General features: G+C 38.5%; 1 protein-coding gene across 1 annotated transcript in view; it reads right to left on the bottom strand.

Annotated features, from left to right (window-relative positions):
- Window positions 1-22,961, bottom strand: part of Colec10 (collectin subfamily member 10) — a 35,989-nt gene that overhangs the window by 4,057 nt on the left and 8,971 nt on the right. The window contains exons 2-4 of the mRNA XM_005072662.4: window positions 11,818-11,889; window positions 9,495-9,566; window positions 261-314 (exon numbers count right to left, since the gene is read on the bottom strand). Coding sequence (XP_005072719.1) covers window positions 261-314; window positions 9,495-9,566; window positions 11,818-11,889 — 198 coding nt within the window. The remainder of the gene's footprint in view (window positions 1-260; window positions 315-9,494; window positions 9,567-11,817; window positions 11,890-22,961) is intronic.

Genomic DNA, 22,961 nt, shown 5'->3' with positions numbered 1-22,961 from the left:
CTCCCTGATATGTTGGGCTTGCTTGTCACTGCAAGCATCACAGGGATGGAATGTGCCCTCATTTCCTTCCCCAGGGCTTGGAAAGTCACCAGTGGGAAGGCAGGAAAGTTCTCTTTTGCCGTGTCCTCTACCTCGTGGAAATAAGGTTGAATGCATGGAAAGAGGTTCTGTTTTCTTAAATAACAATGTAGCTTTGCACCGGACACATTTGGAGTGGTGTGGGAAATCAATGAAATACAAAGTGAGCATGTTGTTCCTACCTGCCTTGCCTTTTTCTCCAGTCATCCCGACCAGACCTTTTTCCCCTTTGTCACCTAAATGAAAATAACAAAAAAGAAAGCACAACAAATAGTGAGTCATTTTAAGCTGACAAAATATCCTGTATCTCTAAAACTGATTTGGGCTGTTCAGAGGCACAGATAATCAGGTGAGCTAGAATGTATTCAGACTGGTTGCTGAAATACCTGCAGGATATATAAAGAACATTTGAATTTGTGGTACTTGTCTCACTTATAATATGGCCTTCTCCTTAGCAACAAGGTTAATATAATGTGCAGCATGGTTTTAATTTTGAAAATACAATTGCCTTGCAAATCTGTACTCACTGGTTACCATGTTGAGTTGCCTGTAGTTTCTATTTTCCAAGTCATTTTATGTGACTTTGACCTTGGGAAATCACCAGATATATTTTTTTTCCAGAAGAACTCAACAAAATTTGCTGTTTTCTTTGTGCAAGACCAATGGCTGGGTACTTGGAAAAATTTATAGAAGCACCAGATTAAACCTCAGGCTTCAAAGCATTTGCAGTTTTTAGTCAAGAAGTGATGCATGCAAATATCTTCTCTGCAAAGTCATATCACATTAGACTGAACAAAATAAAAATTACCAAGGTTGACTTTCAGTCTAATCTGCTTCTTTGAGAATTATTTTTTGGAAGTCTCTGAATGAGTAAGATAATTCTCAAAGAAGCAGGCTTTTTCGAAACAGAGAAAAAGAAACAAGAAAACAATGCAAAAAAAAACACCTTCAAAATAACTCCCAAAGCCCGCATCAGACACAACAATTAAAAGGAAAAGCTTTTGATTTGTAAGAGAAAATGTTTGACTGAGGTTCTTGAGGATCAAAGGAGAAGACATTGAGAGGAGTGAAATAAAGTTTCATGCTTCAGTGGTTGATCTGGCAGTATAAGGAAAGAATTATTAAGGATAAACACAGACTGAAGGTCACCCAGGCTGGAGGTGTAGGAGACCTACCTGGATAGGTAGGGAAGCTGGCTGTATGATCCAATAGGACAAAGTAAAGGACAATGCACTCAGCAATGAGCTTCTGCTTGGGGGCATCCTTCACAAAGCCACCATAAAGCTTGTAGGGTCCCTGTGTCATATGCTTTGAGGGTATCATTATTCTCACAATTGTCTACCAGACACTTCTCACTAAGAGCTTCTTATACACTGAAGGAAGTATGTTCACTGGGATCCCACCCCTTTCTAAACTTATCTGTGCAGATGCTTTCTTTACAGCGATGCCCAGCATTAAGGTGCTTTCCTAACAGAAGGAAAGAGGCTCTTGGCCTCCAGAGTGCTGTTTAAGTATGAAAATAGAAGCCTCAGAGCTTGCCTTTGGACAATGCTGATCTCTATGATTATATAGCATGGTAAGTCTGGGATTGATACCTCAAATGAAGATGATATACTTAAGAGGGACCCAGAACAGATAGGACAGTAGTAGGATGGATGGAGTCTTCTGCATGTGAGCCTGGCTAACAAAAGCTTCAGCAGCAGTAGGTGAAAGAGTAGGGATGACAGGAAGAATGAGCAAAAAGCATGAGAACATGTCACCTGCCTTGTTGAGGAAGATTGCTCACGTCTTTGCTGTTTCTAACGATTCTTTATTTCCTCATATATGTTAGAGAAGATGATACAAGATCGTGAGAATACGTTAGCAGAAGGAAGGGGACATGTATTTTTTAAATATAAAGTTGTCAACCATTCTGCATACGTCATGCACATTACCACATTAAATCCCAACTTTGGGCCATCTGATTGACTTTATTTTACAACTGCAGGACCTTGAGTCCACAGCGGCAAATAATATACTCAGTGGTTTGAATGGCAATGTTGATATTCAAACCCAACCATTCCTGAGTCCCCAGTCCACAATGCCTCACAGACAAGTTGGCCCACGATTTAATGAAGAAAACTAAAAAGAAAATGGTATCAAAGCAAAATAAGCCAGGTACAGAAAGACAAAGACTCCATGATCTTACATATATATAGGACTGAAAAAGTCAGGCTTGCAGATGTACACAGTGAGGAAATGATTAGCAGATGCTGGAGAGGGTAATATCAAGGAGCTGTTGGGGAAGGTTGGTCCAGGAGAATAAAGTTAGAATTAGTAGAAGCAAGCGATGGTGTTCTCCTGCACCACTGGCTGATTATTGTTTATAGTAATGTTTGAAGGGATAGATATGCTGATTCCATTGGATCATTTCAGAATGTACACGTGTAACAACATATCCTATCATACCCCTGAAGTCTGTATAATGTCAGGTAACAGAGGAAAATTTCTGAAAGAAATAGCAGTCTTTGCCATAAAAAAATCACTTAAAAGATCATGAATATGTGTTTAAGAGATCCAAAGGCATCGTTATTTACTGCAATACTTCTATGAGTGTGGGTTTAATATTTTAATTTCTTATAATTTATATTTTGTTTGCACCTAAGTCTTTTTCAGATTGATATGGTCTGAACATGGATTCTAACTCTTTTGTGGTACCTCTTCTGGGTGAGTCTCATAACAGACATAAGGTAAATATAGAGAGCAATAATCCTCTTACTGGCTATTTTGACTTCCATACTTGCAGTCCCCTATGGTCAGCCATAGTCCAAAATGATTAAATGGAAAATCCAGAAAATTCACAAGCTTTAAATTATGTACCATTCTGAGTATCATACAAAAAAATCTCATTTTATTTTCCTGAATCTCCCATTTGCATTATATGTACACTGAATATATCCACACCTATGCATTAGTCGTTACCTCAGTTATCAGATGGACTGCCACATTGAAGCATTTTAAATAAGCCTTACATAGCATCATGACACTTTGTTACAATGCCTGTGTACTTGCCTCTCTCAGCTAGTGTTTGGCATTGCAACACCTCACGTCCCCACAAGAAGTGGTACACAGTGTGATGATGTGACGATCCTTTGAGAGGAAGATAAAGTAAGAGACTACGTTCACACAGACTGCCTCAGAACACGTCTCATTTAATTAGTTGTCAAAATCCCTTATTTTATATGATTTACAAATTAAATTTCATCATAAGGATTTTATGAATCGGGAACAAATAGTAAATCAAGGCTCTGGGTGACTATCTGCAGCCTCAGCATCCATTGTGCATCTCGGATGTTTCTGCCAGGAATAAAAAAGGTCTGTATTTGCTTTGGAAGAATGATGGGCTTTTAAGGAAATAAAAATACAGCAGAGAACCAGGAGACTGACACCATGATGTACTAACATTTCAAAACAAACCAAAAGCCTGGTAGGTGGTCAGAACAAGAAAAGACCCCTGTGAATCATAGCAGAAAAGATTGCAGTGTGGCCTGATCGTGAGGGAAGTGGCCTCTTGAACCCATGTGTGACTTTTCTTCTAAGGAGATGTAAGCACTGTGACTGTTTTTCAGTGTTCTGAAACGAAGTCCTTTCCTTTGCTGACAATTGGGAAGACAAAGCAGTGGATGTTCAAGGGTTCAAATTCTGAACCTGCTGCTTGGTGTACAGGCTGCTGAATGTCCTTAAGTCTGTGTTTCTTCATCTCCTAAATGGGAATAATGGTACCTAAAATGATGAAGTCATTATGGGAGCAAATGAAGGAATCCTATCTTGTAATGGAATCCACACTGATATCCAGTCGGAGAATGCTGAGCCAACCTAAGCTAAGTCAGAAGCTGCTGCAAGTTGTGCCCCTAGCTCACTTCCAGAGGATTTGGGCTTAGTATATCTGTCTTTCCAAAACTAATTATGATTTCAAGTCACCCAGAGAACTTTATCTGGGCCTGCAAGTGGGAATATGTCTATAACAATGTCTTAAGTAAAGAATTAGAGGTCACATTTGGAGGAACAAAAGAAGTCAGAATGTTTTCACTGTGAAAGGATTATTGGTCTTAAGTAAAAACATTTATTTTGCCATGAGATTGGATTTCCCTATACTAAATCATTCTTATTTCTTATTCCTCAAATGAAATATTGACATCTGGAAAGCTACCTTAACCATGTGGGTGACAGCATTAAGGTCAACCTAGCAAGAAAGTTGAGATTAATCCAAGTCAATGAAAAACTTAGGAGGGCCATGGCCAAATGAGGACAATAAATTTTCAAGAGCTGATTAAAAATGAAATTAGCCCAGGTGAGCCAAAACACTGCATCTCCATTTTTCTTAAGACTTGCTCATAAATTTTGATGATACATTATATAGGGGAAGGAAATCTTGGCAGCCAATAGTAGAACTGGTAGAAAAGTGGACTTAAAGGAATAGAAAGTAGAAAATAAGGCTACCTTCTGGGAAATAGTATGTTTTATCTTTCAACTTTTACCTATACCTCTGTGTACCTATGTGTAGGTAAATGTGTGTGTTTCAGGGAGTGAAACCCAGAGCTTGTGCATGCCAGACAAGCTTGCTACCACTGTGCCAAATTCAGTTTTCTGCATTCTTAACATAACACATTATTAGAAAGTTTTTGTGTTATACGCATAAATGTAAAATTATAGTTCTTAGGTGGTTTATAGATGTATACGCACACAAGTAGACACACACACACACACTTTGTGGGTGTATGTGTGTTTACGTGTGTGAATATGTTGTATGTATCTATACCTGTGTGTGTGTGTGTGTGTGTGTGTGTGTGTGTGTGTGTGTGTGAGTATGTGTGCCTACATATGTGTGTGTTTGAAGGACATTGGATGTCCTGGTCTATCATTTTTTGCCTTATTCCATTCAGACAGGGTCTTTCACTACACAAGAAATTTTACTTGTGACCAACAAGCCCCCTTCCTCCAGTGATCTTCCTGTCTGCACTTCCCCTTCTTATCACAGGGCTTTGATTACAGATGCCAACTGCCACACCATCTTTTAAAGTTGGTCTTCAGGATTTGAACCCATGTCCTTGGCTTCTTCAGCAAGTGATCTAACCGACCAGGTTACCTTTCTTTCACCTTGTTTGTATGTTTCAGTCAACAGACCCAGTAATGCTTCATTCATGTCTTACCCCCAGAAAGGAATTGTTCTACAGAGGCAAATAAGAAAACCAGGCTTGGCAGTGAGCACAGGCTAGAGGGGAATTCTGAGCGTTGTATACCTGGGTGGGGAAGGGGAAACAGGCCTGAAGGAGCAAACACAGCATTTCCAAATGTAGTTATTCAACATTTCAGGAAGTTGAGGGTTAGTCAGTCACACCAAAGATGGGACACGCTTCCTCATCTCTGCCATTTACAACCAAGTAAACTAACGTAGGTGTCAGGAAAAACTTGGCAAGAGTACAAGGTTTCTGAAAATGCCAAGAGCAAAAGCCACTTCAAAATGAATCAGAATCTGGGGTGTTTGTGGCAGTGAGCTCCCATGTTGTATCCCGCGACTTCACTGCACCCTGGATTCCGGGTTTACGACATGTACACTTTCTATAGCGTGCGTTGTCATCTTACACAACATGGCTGAACACTGTCTGAAATATTTTGGTTCATACTCCTTACCACAGATGCCTGTATGGTATGGGTTTTAATGTTTGTGTCCTATATACAAAGTTATATACACATAATGTTTCAGGTATGGATAGCAGAGATCATATTTTTCTATTGTCATTCCTTAGCAGGGAAATAGCAACTTGGTATAGCTTTTGATCGTATAGTGTTAGAAGGTTTGATACTTAAAATTGCTGCATGGATTGTTGATTTGACTTTCACAAAATATCATTAAGTGAAATTTGGCTTGGGATTTGGACAGAATTCTCAACAATTTCTGAAGTGATCCTAGATATACTGCCATTTCTATTATATATTTACGCAAAACAGCAAGCTTTGCACACTGAGCCAACTCAGTGGCTCAATTATTGTTTTTAAAATATACTTATCCAACTAACCCAGTACTATTTAGTGATAGGCTACTGATTTTCCAATGGAAATTGGTAACAACCTTCCATAAACCATTTGGATGTTTTTGGATTGTATTCATTTCCATTGATTTGTTTATTTCAATATTATCTCAACACTATAATTTTACAGTAGGCATTTTAATTTAGTAGTTTGTGTCTTCCAACACGTTTTTTTTAATTATAAGGCTTTCTTAAATGTTATTAGTACTTTTCATTTACACATACATTTTGCATTGGCTTATTGATTTTCTAAAGGATATTTCTGAGGCTTTGATCGAAAAGGTATTGAATACAAAGACCATGTCTGGAGGCACTGATAAATAAATAATACAGAGTTTCATGATCTGTATGGCTTTACTTCCATTTCCTCAGGTACATTTTAATTTCATTACCATTGTGCTGTGTTTGCTGTGGCGAGCTTGTATAAGTTTTACTAGATTTATTCATAGGCACATGATAACTTTGGTACTATGATAGTGTTATTTCAATTTCATCAGTTTTATGTAAAAATCAAGTTGATTCTTTGTTTATCTAGCATTTTAAACATCTTATCTGTACAAACAGCTTATCTGCAGCTCATTAGAATTTTCTGGTTATACAGTAAATCATTTACATATAGTGAATGTCAGTCTATGTTTTACTCTGGTAAGCCTTAGCTGTTTATCTTGAATTTTTGCTCTGACTAGAAGCTCATGAGAAATGTTGGCTAGAGTTAGTGCTAGAGGCCTATACTAATCTTGTTTCCAATCTCAAGAGAGGCATTTTCAGCTTAAAAAAATTCATTGAATGTTCTTAAGTAAATTTTTTTGTTGTTTACATTCTCTTTTGGATTAAGTATTTTCCTTAGTTTTCTATGTTAAAAAACACAAATTGGTATATGTTTAGTTAAAATATTTTTCAGGTTTTCTGGAGTTATAACTGAAAATAAGGCACAATCTCAGGCCTCTGTTCTTTGGTAATTCTTCAGAATCAACTGAGTCTGATCAACTTGAGTTCACATCTCTAACTCTTAAAGCTTCCTCCCCATGTGCACAGGTCACTGTACATGCACCGGTGAGTATCCTAGGAAGAAAGTCATCAGGGTGCACAACTTAAATTTAGTGTGACTCTTTCTGTTCTAGAGCATGGCTGTCACACTCTCATTAATTCGGGCAGTTCTCTCAAACCTTCAAATGTATGTTTTGCTGTTTTTTTTAAAACCTAGCCAGTTACAATTTTCAGAAGGATTAACCTGATACAGACTGCAGCCTCTTGCCCAGGATTTATTTCATTATTAACCATATGAATGTGCTTCCATCATTGCAACTTGTTATTAATAAGAAACACATGTTCAGATTATCGGCAAGTTTGAGAGCACAGCCTGGTAAATCCATTGTCATGTATACCTGGGATGTCTGACTTGGAGAAATCCTGACTATCTCTGGCCCTGTGTTTGTCAAATATTTTTTCCTTGTCTGGGTCTCCACCTTGCTTGTGCTAGATGCCCTGGGCACAGTCAGTACTTGTGTTTCATGACTTGTATTGGCCTGCACAGCAGGTGGCGGGAGTTTTCTTGGAGGCCATTCCCATATTGTACTTGTTAGTAATAATTTAACTGATTATGGAGGTAACTTCAAACTACATAAACATACCACCCTAATTCCAAACTAAATGTTTTTCTTCACTTAAGCCTGTCTTAGTCCACTCCCTGAATACTTGTGTCCACTCCCAAACTATCCAGTACAAGAATGAAACTAGACAGAAGGAAATTAGAGTTGGAGACAGTGATCTTAACCCATGGTTTGTCAGTGGTATTATCACTTCAGAAGTGCAAAAGAAGCATATTAGAATATATATTATGTAATATATATTATATTATATATAATAAGCATATTATAATATATATAAATATTATATAATATTTCTGTATATATGCATGCATGTTATGCTTACTGGAGGGACAATCATTTAAAAATTTTTGAAAATAGAGTATCACTATTTCAGCTGACAGATATAAATTGTCTCAATTCACAGACAAGACATACGGCCATGTAAATCTCCTCTCTGGGTCTTGGGAAGACTGTGTTACTGAAGAGTTATGAAGCCAACACTTCTCAGCTTTTTAATGGAACCATCAACTCAGGTCACAGCAAGCTGTCAGGACTGTGAAAAGCTCGTATAGCTTTCTCCAGCTGTGAGGACTTCAACCAGTGGTGAACGTACAAGAGAGATATGCATCCACGTCTTTAATGCAACTGAAGGAAACTCCTTAGGGACAAAGTGGAAGAGAGTGTGGAAGAGAGTGGGGTGAGAGAAACAAGAGGAAGGACAGAGGTCTCCGGTGAGACGAGAGGCCACAGTCTCAGCCCAGACACCACTCTGGCAACCTGCCTTTAAGAATTCAGTCCTGAGAGCCACGAGGCACTTGATCAATTATGCAAAGACTCAAGTGTGTATGAATGATGGAGAGTCTATACAGGATGCATTATTGTAATATTCATGGAATTCAGCTTCTTCCAATTTGAACCTTTGTAGAACTATTTCTTCCAAATGTCTTCTCTTGGTGCATATAAACATGTTGCTATTCCTTAAAAGTTATTCCAGTTTCTTCCCATATCAATCCTGCTCTGCTTTCTAATTTTGGTACCTCTAATACTCATGTTGTTCAGGATTATAATTCTTATTGAGAAAATCTTATCTTTCTGAATGATCTCTGAGTTGCAGGCAATGCATGTTGATTCTCCTTCAGCTTTGTATTTCCAACCATGTGGAACAATGGCTGTACATATGAATTACTGAATATGAGAACAATTGGGACTTGTTACCATTGTGAGGATTTATGAGAAGAGAGTAGGGAAGGAGACGTTAGGCAATAAAAAGCAACTCTTTGTTTTCTAATATTGCAGCTGCACTTAAAGCAGAATATGTCTGGAGAGGTGGGCATTTTTTGATAAACATTTCAGTTTCCTACCCTGCTAATAGACTATAGAGACAGTATTATCGATGTCTCTGCTTTATGCTTGTCTACACTGTGTTTTATGAGTAATCATGACAGTATATGAGTCATGGTATCATTGGATCTTAGTAAGAGTTAACAGCTATCAATAGATCCAGAGAATGAATTCCATATAGAGCCTACTAGAACTTTATGCTTCCTTCTGTTTTGAAATCTTGCTTAATGTTTCTCATGTCTTCCTGGTTCTGAGCTATGAGAGATTACTTGTTTAAGACTCAAGTTAGAGAAACAGAACAAATTTCATTTAAAAGAAAGAGAAGCTATCATTTCTTCATGACATAAAATGTTTAAAATGTGTCCACCGTGTGCTCCCTTGCTTTAATTTGCACTGGAAAATAACATGGTCAACTTACCCTTCTTGCCAATGGGGCCAGACTTGCCAATATTGCCCTGGGCTCCCATATCACCAAGCTCTCCTTTAACTCCTGAAAAACAAGCAAGTCATTGTTATAGCACGAGACCTTTTCTTGCCTTTAATGATGTGACTAACATGATCTTTAACTTTAATTCAAGGAAATATATATATTTTCTACCTCAGATATCTAATTGTAATGGTTAGTTTTCTCAACAGTTGAGCTGATGTGCAGGCATGTCTGCAGGGGCTCTCTTGGTAATGTTCTTTGAGGTGGGAAAGTTCATTCATTGTGGGTGGCAGCATTCCCTGGGTTTGGGTCTTAGACTATAAACACACGTATACAAGAGAAGAAGGAGTTGGGGACACACACTCTTGCATCCCTTGCTTTCTGCCCATGATTCTCGTTTCGATGTGTAGGATCCCCCAAGCTTCAGCTGCTGTGGCTTCCTGACTTTGGTAACACAGAAACAACAACACTTTCCCCTTTAAGCTTCTTATTTCAGAGAATTTTATCACAGTGCCAGGAAATGAAAGCAGGACACTAAAATGTATCCTATGCTATGTATACTTTGTTTAAACAGGGTTAGATGGTAATCTACTAATTGAAACATGAGTTATTCTGATGTTTCTGAGTATGTTGGTATTAAATTATTTACTCCAGTGACAGACTTTGATGACCCCCCCATGGGAGGCCTCACCCTCCCTGAGGAGTAGGTGGAGGTGGGGTGGGGAGATGGTGGGGAGAATGGGAGGACAGGAGGGAGAGGAAACCGGGGTTGGTATGTAAAATGAGACTCTTTTAATTTAAATACAAATTAATCAAAAACTATTTATTCCAGCAATATTCTCAAATGCCCCTAGCAGAGGGTTTGTGAAATAAAGGGTAGATAAGTGGCAGCCTGGGGCACTTGTACTTTGTTTCAGATGTGTTCACCTTTAGATACATTTCTGCCTTAGCTTTAGGACTGGTTTCTCTCTCTGCTTTCAAACAAGATTTAACAGTTTTAGCTACTTCAAAACAGGGAAGAGAACATGTAACCATAAAATCTGGTGATGAAAGAGATGCCAGAAATTGTCTTGCTGAGTTCTGTTGCTTGTTTTTGTCTTTTGAGACGGCATCTCACACTGTTGCCAAGACAGACTTGGAGTTCGCTGTGTATTCCAGGTTGACCTCTGATATAACAGTTTTGCCTCAAACCTCCTGGATGTTGGAATTGCAGATGGGATCCACCACAGCTCACTTTATTGCTGAGCTTGTAATTCTAAAACTTATCATCAGGACCCCTATAATATTCTAAAGTCATTGCTTGCTTTTAAAAAATGAATACAATGATTAAAAGTGGGTATGGTGCACACAGCTTTAATCCTAGAACTCAGAAGGCAGAGACAGACATCTCTATGAGTTAGAGGACAGCTTGGTCTACATAGCAAAATTTCAAGCCAGACAAGGCTATATAGTGATACTTCTCATAAAAAAACAAACAAAAAGCAAAGCAAAACAAAACAAAACTAAAATGTGACAGTATAAAAACAGTTACTAGTTACAAATTGGTTTTGTGAGAATAACTTAGCAACTGACAAAGAGACTGTCACAATGAGGGTAAGTCAGTCTTTCTCAGATTAGGCTGTAAGGGTTTAGTGGTCTTTCCAACGCTTTAAGTCATTCAAAAGTTTAAATGAGTGATCCATGAGAACCATCTGGTGTTTAGAAGATACATGATGGTCGATGGCCACATCACCCTAAGCAGGGTCAGGTCTGGTTAGTGCTTGGATGGGAGAAGATAAATGGTGGCAAACCAGAAGCTTTTCACTTATTTAGTTTACTTATTTAGTATGGTTTACTCTTAGGTTTATTTGTGAAAACATACAAATAGTGCTTGTTATTCCTGTCTGCTTTGCCTCTGCTCCCTGCAGGACCCGCCATTGCCATGTCATGTCATTTCGTAGTATAAACAAAGAGGAGTAAAGAAACCCAGAGATAGGGAAAGATGAGTACTTCAAAGACCCAGGCAGCTCTTTTGATGTACACGGTTATGTTTCTTATAACTCACCATCTTATAATTTCTTAGAGATTGCTGCTCCCTGAGCCACAGAGTGTGAGCTGCCCTGACCAGCCTTAATGGCACAGCTTGAGAAATATGACAAAGTCGAGTCATCAGACGAGCTCATGGGAGCCTTGGCTGGTCGAGTAACTCACATCTGAAGCACATTATGCGCATCTCTAGGCCAAAGAGATGCGAAACTATTAATTCCCAAGACAAGGGACAGGAGTGAATGAACATTTGCACATTAGAGTGGCGATTTCAGACAGGTTAGCCTACCTTTGGGTCCCCTGCGTCCCACTTTGCCATCCTTGCCTTCTTCTCCTGTGTCTCCTTTTTCTCCATCTTCTCCTTTTAAAGCAAAGCAAGAGAGTAGATCATCTCAAATAAGGATGAAGCGCATTATCCCCAGGGGGAAGGAAACTATGTTCAAAATGCCATTGTAACTTGGATATGAGAATATACCTAGGAACAAGGATTACACAGCTGAAAAGAAAGAACTTCAGTTGCAATCATCACAGTAGCTGCAGGTACCTGCCCTGAGCCCTCCAAGACTGACTGTCAGCAATCTGTCATGTATGGGATAGGGGTCATGGATCCCTGTCCCTTGGCTGAACTCTTGGCTATTGGTAGATGCTGGGAGTGGGGAATGGTCCAAGGTTTTTGCCTTTGAATCCACCGTTGAGCTCACAAGACTCTGATAGCTCCAAACTCATGGTCACATATAAGAGAGCACCAAACTCATGGCCCCACAGAGTTTGTTGTTGGTTAGACTCAGAGGCTCACAGAACACAAGAAATAGGCATGAATGTAAGAAATAGATATTTTTTGTGGAAGAAGAAAGATAGGGGTGGGAAGGAGTTAAGCATTAGAGCAATCATCATGTAATCTGTGTATGAAGATGTTAAATAGCAAATTAATACATTAATAAAAAGAGAAGAAACAGGCAGTATATATTATCCTTTCACTTGACTCCTATCAGCATTAGAGGAACCACAAAATTTGAGGCGTGGACTGGAAAGCTGAGACTAGGAGACTAGGAGTAGTGGACAGCTGACTAGCAGTTAAGTGTCAGTGGTCATCTTAGCTATAGATGAATGTAGTGTCAGCACCTTGAACAATTCAAACTGACTGGATGGATGGATTAGTGAAAGGTGTTTTGGACTATGACTTATAAGGTACAGATTACAATATGGCGTTAGTGACTAGTAGTTTGAGTAATTCTTTGATAAGATGGTGATAGAGTTTATTGATTTGGGGGGAAGATCGATCCAGAGAGTCCCAGTTCCTCCCCTGCATATCTGGAGGAATGTGAATGTATGACCTTCTTTTCTGAGTCTCACCTTTTCCTTCCTGAAAAGTAAATAACAGCTCCTACACGGACTAATATACACAGAAGAGTGGGGCACAACTGGTGTGTAATGTTAGTGGCTAATGTTATTCTTTCATGCGCTCTGAGTTTCCTTCTCCTTCTTGTGGGATATTACCTGCCCTCCCTGACTTGCCCAGCTGTTTTTGAATCAACAAGGTAAAAATGTGAATGTGCTTTGGACATAAAGAGCATAACACATTCCATGTTGTGACTAGATACACACATTATCACTGTGGCAATCTCAGGACAGTGAAAACATGAGGAATGATGGGAAAATTAGATTCCAGACTGTGAGATGATTTCTGTGGTCAGACTAGAGGAGCTACGTTTGGGCTGGAAGGTGTTTTCCAGTGCCAGAGGTTGCTTATTTAACAGGGTTAATGTGTGCTGTGCACTCCAGCTAAGGATTTTTGACATGGAATTGTGGCAATTTCAGGAGGTAGAAACTATTTTTGCTCTATTTCATAAATAAAATCAACAACAAAAAAACAAGACAAAAACTCACCGAGATCCTGTGTGATTAAATTACTTGTGAATTATCATAGAACTGAGTATTCCAATGAGAATTCTCCCGTGTCTATTTCTGCCCTCCTAATGCAAACTTGGCATTTCCATTGTAGTCATCTGTGAATCTTAGCAGATGGTGGATTTTAGGAAACTTGGCATTTTGTCAAAGTTTTTGGATAGAAAATGGAAGTTATAAGGAAAATAATTTGACAATTGGTATTACCTTCTAAAGATAGTAGGACGTATCTTAGTATTCTAATGACTTAATACATATGGAATGCATCCTCGAGGTAGATTTGCTGAGACCTGGGTTTGCCACTCACTGAAGGATTCTGCATCCTGGGAAGTCTATCTGTCTGAGTATTGTTTGACTCAGTGATAGAATGAACAAAATAGTGTGTGTGTGTGTGTGTGTGTGTGTGTGTGTGTGTGTGTGTTTTCTGGGAGTTTTAGTCATCCTTCCCTCTCTTCCTTCCTTTCTTCCTATCTTCCTTCTCTATCATTACCAGCCTGAGCTAAATTGTTATGGTTACCTTTGTTTCTTGAAATACCTCTTTATACTCAATGTATCAGCTCATGTCTTCTTAGAACTTACATACAGTTCTCTGTGAGTTAAGGGACAGGTTGCCATTCTAAACAATTCTTGTTTATATAGAGAGAATATGTATGATGGTACAGTTCCCAGCCTGCCTGCTAGAGCTGCAGCAAACAACTTGTGTCTTTGCCTTCCACCTGGGTCCTGATTATTTAATCACTGAGAATTAGTTTAATGGAAACAGTAGGGAGACATAAAAACAAGCACTGGAAAGGATCCCCATGTCTCACTGTTATCTTTTAGACCCTTGGAAATATTTCCTTGGATGGTTGGGCATATTTAGACCACTTTTTTTCATTAAAAAATAGACATTTACATTTAGAAAACCAAGGGAAAGCTAATCTACAATAAACTTATTTCAAGTTTCTAAAAATCGCTCTCCCTTCCAGGCCATCAGCATACTGTAGTACCTTTACAGCAGAATTCCACCAGAGCATACAGTTGGCCACATATTCTTAGGCAAGATTTATTTGAAATTACATAGTTGAACTCAAGTTTGTACCATGAATTCAAATGGAGTAAGCATTTAAAAAATTCTTACATTCATTTTGGAAATGCTAAACAAAAATCACTGAAAATGGTGTCTCCTCTATTGTTAAGTTAGTCTCGGAGGCAGGAGAGAAGTCGTCCGCAATCTGATTGCCCTTAGAATGGAGTGGAACATGTGGCCAGAGGCCCCCTGTAATGCTGCATTCAGTCCTAAAATAATCTCCTTTCCCTTCCTTGTAGTCTGTTTACAAATTGGCCAATTCTGTCCCCAGTTCTGAAGCGCTCTGATCATTGCTGAGATGCCTCTTGTGCCTGGGGAATAATGTTGTCATCACGGACCTGCACCGTCCCTTCTCCAGGCGCTTTGCTGAAATGTGCGCATCTTCTTGGGTCCTGCAATAGTTTGCCTTGCTCACCTTAATCCACTTATCATTCCCCTCGCGCCTTCCTCTGCCATTGCTTCAGATCAGTCCCTGCCACACAGCTCTCCCTAAGGCAGAGGGACTGCATAGAATTGTTGAAAATTCTCATTTTGCCTTTCCAAGTGTAAGTTTTCTTATCTATAAAATGGGAAAAGTCCTGCATACCCAGCACGATGGTTTCGAATTAGAGGCATCTCATTCAGTTGGTGGAGAATGTTCAGCTACGCATTTGGTGCGCTCCTCTGTTGGAGTTTCAAAAAGAAGTTAATACGTGATCATCCCTGTGTGCTTACTACCCCAGCCACTACCCTGTAACCTTTACTACATTTCATTTGACTACATGGTCTTTTTCTTTTCACTATGAAAAATTTCACACACTCAAATATAAAAATTACACTAGCACTAAGACATACTCACTAGCTTAATGCTACCATTTCAGAGAATATTTTTGTTGATTAAAAAATTCAATTACAGACATGACTGTATATTATCCCTAAACACAACACATATCTCTAAAGTGTAGGAACAGTCTCCTATGTAAACACACTACCATTACAACAATATTGCTTTTTATTCAAGTACTTGCTAAGAACAGCTTCACAGAGTTCTACGGTTTCCCTTATGCTCAGCCTATATTATTATGCTATTGCAGTCTAATCTAGTAAGAAGGAGAAATGAATATTTAGGAAGAGAAGCCAAAATTCACAGGAGTGAACCGGAGTTCTTTGAGAACAAATAATGAACAATAATACCATTTTTTTCTGCTGAAAGAAATACTAATAGACCAAAGGAGGCTTAGGGGAAGATGAATTCCTACTGGTCATTTATAGAAAGCAACAGTCCTTAGAAGGTTGGATATAAACTGGTGAAGTCCCACAGGCTCTATTCTTACACAGTACAAGTTCAGGTCTCATCATGTCAATTGTCAGTTGCAACAATTTGTATGGAGAATAGTCTCCAGCAGTCTATGTCTTGCAGACTTGGAAGGTGGTAAAGTCTTTAGCAGGCAAGGCCTAGTATGAAGTTATTTGGCTTTTGAGGATATTTCCTTGTAGGAGATTTAGAACTTTAGCCCCCTCCCAACTTTTCTTCTTTTGCTTCTTGTCTATGTGCTGAGAAGTTTGCTCTTCCATGGATTTTCCATTGCCATGCATGCCACCACTCATGGCCTAAAAGTAATGGATCTGATCTAAAGCTAAGCATTGAAAGCAAACCTTATCTTGATGTTAGTTATCTCAGATACTCTGTTACAGTCACGGCAAGTTGACTAATATTCAGACCTTTTAACTCACGTATACTATTTAACTTTGCAAGTCTTTGGTTTTTTTCCCATTGGTAGATGCTAGAGTATCTATCCATGTTTGACTTTCTGAGGGCAGTTTCATCCATTCACAACATATAACTCTTTGAATAACTTTGAGTAGCTTTGGGATGAAAATTGGCATCAGCTGAAGAAACCAGTCAAACATTTTTCTATTTATTGCCAAATGCAGTGGGGAGTAAGGGCTATCCTTATTGAATTGATACCACTAATTGCCTCAAGGAGGGATTTGTCAACTATCTAAATAGTCACGTACATTAGCAGTAGTACCTGTCGCTCAATTAATGGGAATAAACAGAATAAGGCAAAGTGTAATGTAAAGTAGACCTTAAAACCAGGAAATTGGGCATGCTGGCCTCCAGAGGGGGCAGTGGATGTACTCTGTGGGGATTATGGGACCATGGTGATGTTTCTCTCTAGTCTGACACATGGGGGGTTGTCCTCACATTTGTCTTCAGAAAATCATAAAAGGAAAGCAACAAGATCAGAAAAAGAAGGGAGCTTTGAAGGTGTTATAGGTCTGTTCTCAGTATCTCTACATGGCAGCTTATGTGCAGAAAAGGCTTGCCAAGCTATGGCTACTTAAGAACAATAAACAATAATGTGTTGCCCAGAAACAGGACTAGAGTTTACCTGTCAGTGGGACAGGAGCCCTCTGGGAAATGATTTCCCCAAGATTCTCATCTAATTTTGAGTTACATCATCATGATGAGTGTACATGAACACACAGTTCTACTCATGCGGAACCATTCTTGAAGAGTTTTCCTAACACAGTTAAAGCGTTCCAAAAATAATGGTTCTTGTAGACCTACAGTACAAAAGAATGAACTGCATCTTAATTAACTGGGACTTCTGTCCCTAAGCAGAAAAGCTGTTCCAGGGAGAATTTTATAAGATAGATAGCAACACTTTGAAAAGATGTGACTTTACACTATCTATTCATGAAAAGTAATGCCCTAAGCATGGGCAATAATGAATTCAAAATATTGATGAACTCTGAAAAATATCGATTTACAGACTTAGGTATCAGGGAAGGTTGGAACCATTCTAACTCCACATGCTTGAGCAATTTATTCTGGGATCAGTCTTCTTGCCTTGGCTTTCTTCTCCTCTATAACCAGATTGAAGATCCATTGATGATGTTTGCTGTTCTGTAGAATTGCATACTGAATCAATTTTAATTTTCTATATTCAAAATAAGTAAGAATATCCATCTGAAACGATATAATTTGCCAAGGGCTCCAGCCTTGGGAATCCATGTTTATTAGGTGCTGGTTTACTCATTAACATATATACATATCAATGTACATTTATGTATACTTTGGATATATGTATACTATATGTGCATATACAGATAGGCTCAAATCTTGAATTTCCCAAGTAATGAATAGTTAATCATATGCTAAATAAAGTATACTTCCACTTCATTAAATCATTGCATTTAATAAATAATTGAATCATAGTAATGTTAATAAATAACTTGTCAAATTATTTCATCAATTATTCAAATTTAAATTAAATCTTATACTAAACAATTGACTTCCCTTCTTCATAGTTTTTCATTGAGAAAGATGATAATGTCTTTCTTATGGAGCTACTTGAAGACTATATGAGATTATGGATAAAACTCAGTGGAGTCCTTGAATCAAACGTGCTCCCTTTATAAATATTGTGTATATAGTGAATGGGCATCCATTGATTTTACTTTCTTGTGTGTTTTTCCTGGGATTCTGATAACAGATTTATAATGTTCTATAGAATTCACACTCATTCTGGCATGGTTTGGATAGTAAATTGGGATGTGACCCACTAAGAAACAATGAGTTTTAACTTAAGGATTTGTAATTAGAACTTCCAAAAACTAGGGGAGCATCAATGTGTTTTAAGGGGTTGCCGAGAAGATTCTGAATATAACCTCACAGCGTGAGAAAGAGGAGGCTTTATAATGAAGTAATTAAAGGAGAGAATAACACCAAGGCACGAAGACGGAGTCTACAACAAGTTGCTCAAGTGTGGCTCTAGCATGGCCCCATTCTTTCATGATGCCAAAACCTGTAAATTGGCATTCTCCCCTGTTTGCTGATTTGGCTTGTGTGAGAGTCTTTCACTTGCTAATACAAGTTTCCCAATAATATAATTACTAGACGATGATTAAGACAACAACGCCCTTCTCCGTGGCAAGGGCAGATCCTCAGGAAGCCAATAATTACTGTAACAAATGCTAAAAGAATCTGTTATAGGAGCAGAAAAGAGCCAGCTGCTTCTATCTGCCCACATCCCCAGCTCTTCCTTGTACTTGTTAGGAAAAAGGAACATTTCTGAGAGAGCTTCAACAGAATGGATTTACGTCTAAGACAAAAATAAGCTACCATACAAATTTGTCAGTATATTAATAAAGCAAGCATGTGCTAAAATGTTCTCACCAATAAAAACTCACGTAAATTTTTATTTCTTCTGGGTGGTATGTTCCTGACAGGACTAGGTCAAGAGTTGTCTATATACAGGCATGCCTAGATCAGGTGGGCTCCACGTTAGCAGAGATAATTAATGGTGTTCCCAGAAGGGTATTCCTCTAATACTTCATAGCTTCCTGCCATAGTGTGTCACCCAGGGTTGCATAGATCTTAAACAACATACTGTCTTCCTTGAATTTCTAGAACTAGGCACCAAGTCTGAGCTGCAATAGATGCCTGCTCAATAAATGATCTTGAAATAAAGGGAGATCCCCAAAGACAAGATGGATAAATGTGAGCTTAATGACAGTATAGTCAAATGAATTTGTGATCGATTGAAATGTCATTCTCAATACTGGCTGATTAATGAATTGGCCTCAGTCTGTAGTAACAGCCTATAAAGCAATTCTACAGCCTAGGAAAACACACAAAACACCGTCCTTGCTACTGCCCTGCATGTTTTTGTTTCTTCCTATAATTTGTTTTCTCTCCCAATATTTCCACCATGCTCAAATTTCCCAGGTTCAACAGTCAAGACAGTTTTTATAACTTATCCTTTCTCAGGTCCATCTGAATTCTTACTTTTTCTTATTATGTACACTATATATATATATATATACATAATCACAATATTTAACATATAAATAAATATCTACACTATATTTCTCATCAGATCCAAATACGACATAAAGAGAACTGAAGTCTCTCATCCATGGCTCTTGACAATGGGAAGCAATTGGACAATATTCTGAAAGTAAGATTAAAGTGCAATAAATCTACAGGAAGTTATAGATCAGCCTGAACAACTCAGTGAGGCCCTGTATAAACAATCAGCCAGTAAGATGGCTCACATTTTGAAAAATATGCCAGAAGATAATGTGAAAATATCTACACCTTTCTCTTCCTTTGTAAGTCCTACCTATAAATTCTGTCTCAAGTTCTTACATTATCTGAGTTTGTTGATATCATTGTTTCCTTGGTAATTCACCATCTGGTTCCTTGTTACTACTTTCTCAATTGCTGCTTTGACATTTTATTTAAGTAATACACTTGTATTTAACATCATCTTATTGTTAACTACTTAATTTGACTAGACATTTTTTGTGAAACACTTGGATATCAAGTGTCATTCACAGCCTCAATTTAACTTACTTATTCACTGAACAATATCTGCTGCATTTCTGCTTAGTTGACTATGAAGCTCTGTGTTTGGCTCTAAGACACTGAATAATGCCTTATATAAAACCTTATCTGTGCCTAAGACCTTGGTGAAGGACCTCTGAACAACGACTTGCAATGCTAACAAGTGAACCTTTGCAAAGACCAATGGCCCTGGATGTAGGAAACTGCCTTTTCTCATCATAGATGAGTACAGTATAGTTGATCTCCTTCCAAATGACATCCTCACCCTACACTGGTATTTCATGCTATACTCCTAGAATATAAGCAAGAGGACATTGGAGAATATGCAATGATAGGATGAATTTGGAATGACTCAGTCCTAATTGATAAAGACATGTAGACAGATGTAGAGACCCTGTGAATGCTGGACTTTAGTTGTGCATATATGTATGTGCTCAGAATTAAAATATTAGATGATCAGGAAAAAGAGTAACAGGAAATTACATGCTAGTACAGTAGGGAAAATAATATCAGAATGGTATTTCCTCACCTGATAATGACAAGGTAAGAAAAAAATCCATAAAAATTATCAAGTTGTAAGTTCATCTTTTTTTCCATTTTACTTTTATTGAAAAATGATTTATTTCATACAATGTATTCTGACTACAATTTCTCCTACTTTAACTCCTCCTGGACCCTTCTCACCTTCCCATCCATCTGAACCCACAGCTTTTCTGACTCTCCTTAGAAAACAAACTGGCCATAGTAGCCAAGGATGCAGATATTCACCTATCCCTCCTCTCCTTCAAATCCAGTCCCCAGTCTCATGGTAACTCTGCAGAAGACTCCCTGCTGAGATCTGTCTGTATGCCTTTTCAGTGGATCACACAAATATTCCCCTCCAAACCTTCTTCACCTTACCCATTGCTTTAGCCCAGTCTCTAACTCCAACAGGCATTCCCTGGGAACCTGCAGGAGACCGAGCTCTGCAAAGCAAGTAGGCTAACCACGTGTCTTCACCTCTCTCTCCATTTCTTCAAGTTCAAACCCACAGTCTCTTTCCTAACACTGTAGCAGAACACCAGTTGTAGATTCTCTTCTCTATACCCAATTCCAGGGCATTAAACAGATCCAGACAGAACACACTTCTTTCCTCCCTCCTGTGGGCTTCACTTATCAGTATCCCAGAATTCGCTATTAGACAACACACAGCCACCACACTCCTAAGACCCAGAGAGGGCAACAGAAACCAAGGAACAAAACATCAACCAAACAGAGACAAGAGCAAACATCATCTCCTGGAATTTCAATATTCCCAAGTCCAGATGCCTAGATGTAAGCATAAAAATGCAATAAATAACAACCAGGATAATATGTCTCCACTGGAGTTCAGCAACCTGCAACCCTGCCACCTGCAACCCTGGGCCTTGAGCATTGCAACATATCTGAAGCATCCTTTATGAGTATGATAGAGGTCCTTAAGGACAGAATGAATAAATCCCTTAAAGGGATCTATGAAACTACAAACAAAATATGATAAAGGTCCTTAAAGAAGAAATATAGTAGTTCAAGACATATCTGTGAATGTCTGATTTTTGATAAAGAGATCAAAAATACGCATTGGAGAAAAGAACATCTTAAACAAATGATGCTGGTCAGACTAGATGGCTGCATGAAGAAGAATTCAAATAGATCCATACTCATCACCCTATACAAAACTCAAGTCCAAACAGATCAAAGACCTTAACTTAAATCCAGATACTTTGAATTTGATAGAAGAGAAAGTGGGAATAGCTTTGAACTATTTGACACAAGACAAGACTTTCTGAACAGAACACCTTTACTACAGGCACTAATTTTTGTAGTTAATAAATGGGACCTCATGGAACTCAAAAATCCATAAGAAAAAGGACACCATCATTCAGACAAGGTGGCAGCTAAGAGAATGGTAGAAGATTTTTTTTTACTAACTCCACATCTGACAGAAAGCTAACATCCAAAATATATAAAGAACCCCAAAACTGGACACCAAGAAAAAATAATCCAATTAAAAACGGGGTACAGATCTTAACTGAGAATTCTCAAAAGAGGAAATTCAAAAGGCTAAGAAACACATAAAGAAGTGTTCAGCAACTTTAGGCACTAGAGAAATGCAAAACTACTTTGAGAACTTAACCTTATACCAATCAGAATGACCAAGATAAATAAAATAAATGACAAATCATGCTGATGAGAATGAGGACTGAGGGGGAGCATCCATCCATTGCTGGTGGGAGTGCAAACTTGTAGAGCCCCTATGGAAATCAGTGTGGCAGTTCCTCAGAAAGATGGGAGCTGATCTACCTCAAGACCCAGTCACACCATTATGGGCATAAACTCAAAGGATGCTTCATCTTACTGCAAAGACACGTGCTCAACAATGTTGATTACTCCTCTGTCCATAATAACATGAAATTGGAAACAACCTAGATATCCTTTAACAGAACAATAGATAAAAATATGTGGTACATTTACACAATGGAATATTACTCCAATGATAAAAACATGAAATTTGTAGATAAATGGATGAAACTACAAAAACATTACCCCTAGTGAGGTAACCCAGACCCAGAATATAATATGTGTTTGCTTATACATGTTTGTTAGGAGTTCACTCTTCGACAAGTAAGCTATAATGCAAGCTCATCTTGATTTGGAAAAGAAAACGTCATCTTAGGTATACTGCAATATAGGAAAATAGATCATCCTCCCTACATTGTGACTTTGCTAGCTTCCTGACAGTGGGTTGGTCTGTGTGTTCTGCACTGGCTTTGCCACACAATTCCTGCAAGTCTGTCTTGTTCCTTTTGCTAAGGAGTGAACTTAGTTGAAAGCTGGCACTGATGACTTAATAGTTCCAGAAGTCCCTTTCCTTGGGATACTTTCAGTTTGTCATCTCACTCCATCTCTTTACTTTCGTCACCGTTTGGTGACCCAGCACAGGGTCCAAGGAAACAGAGATGACACTGCTTCGGTTTTTGTCTCTTCACGGCTTTGTTTTCCTTAGACACTGGTTCATTTCAGGACAATGAAAACACCACTATTGAAAGTGATGTTTTGCTTCATCAAATACTATTTCTTACTATGTTAGCACTGTAAGTAT

The sequence above is a fragment of the Mesocricetus auratus genome, unplaced genomic scaffold, assembly GCF_017639785.1.
Source record: "Mesocricetus auratus isolate SY011 unplaced genomic scaffold, BCM_Maur_2.0 Super-Scaffold_100023, whole genome shotgun sequence".
Classification (NCBI taxonomy): Eukaryota; Metazoa; Chordata; class Mammalia; order Rodentia; family Cricetidae; genus Mesocricetus; species Mesocricetus auratus.
Note: the sequence above shows the minus strand (reverse complement) of the source record. Positions and strands in the feature narration are given on the sequence as shown.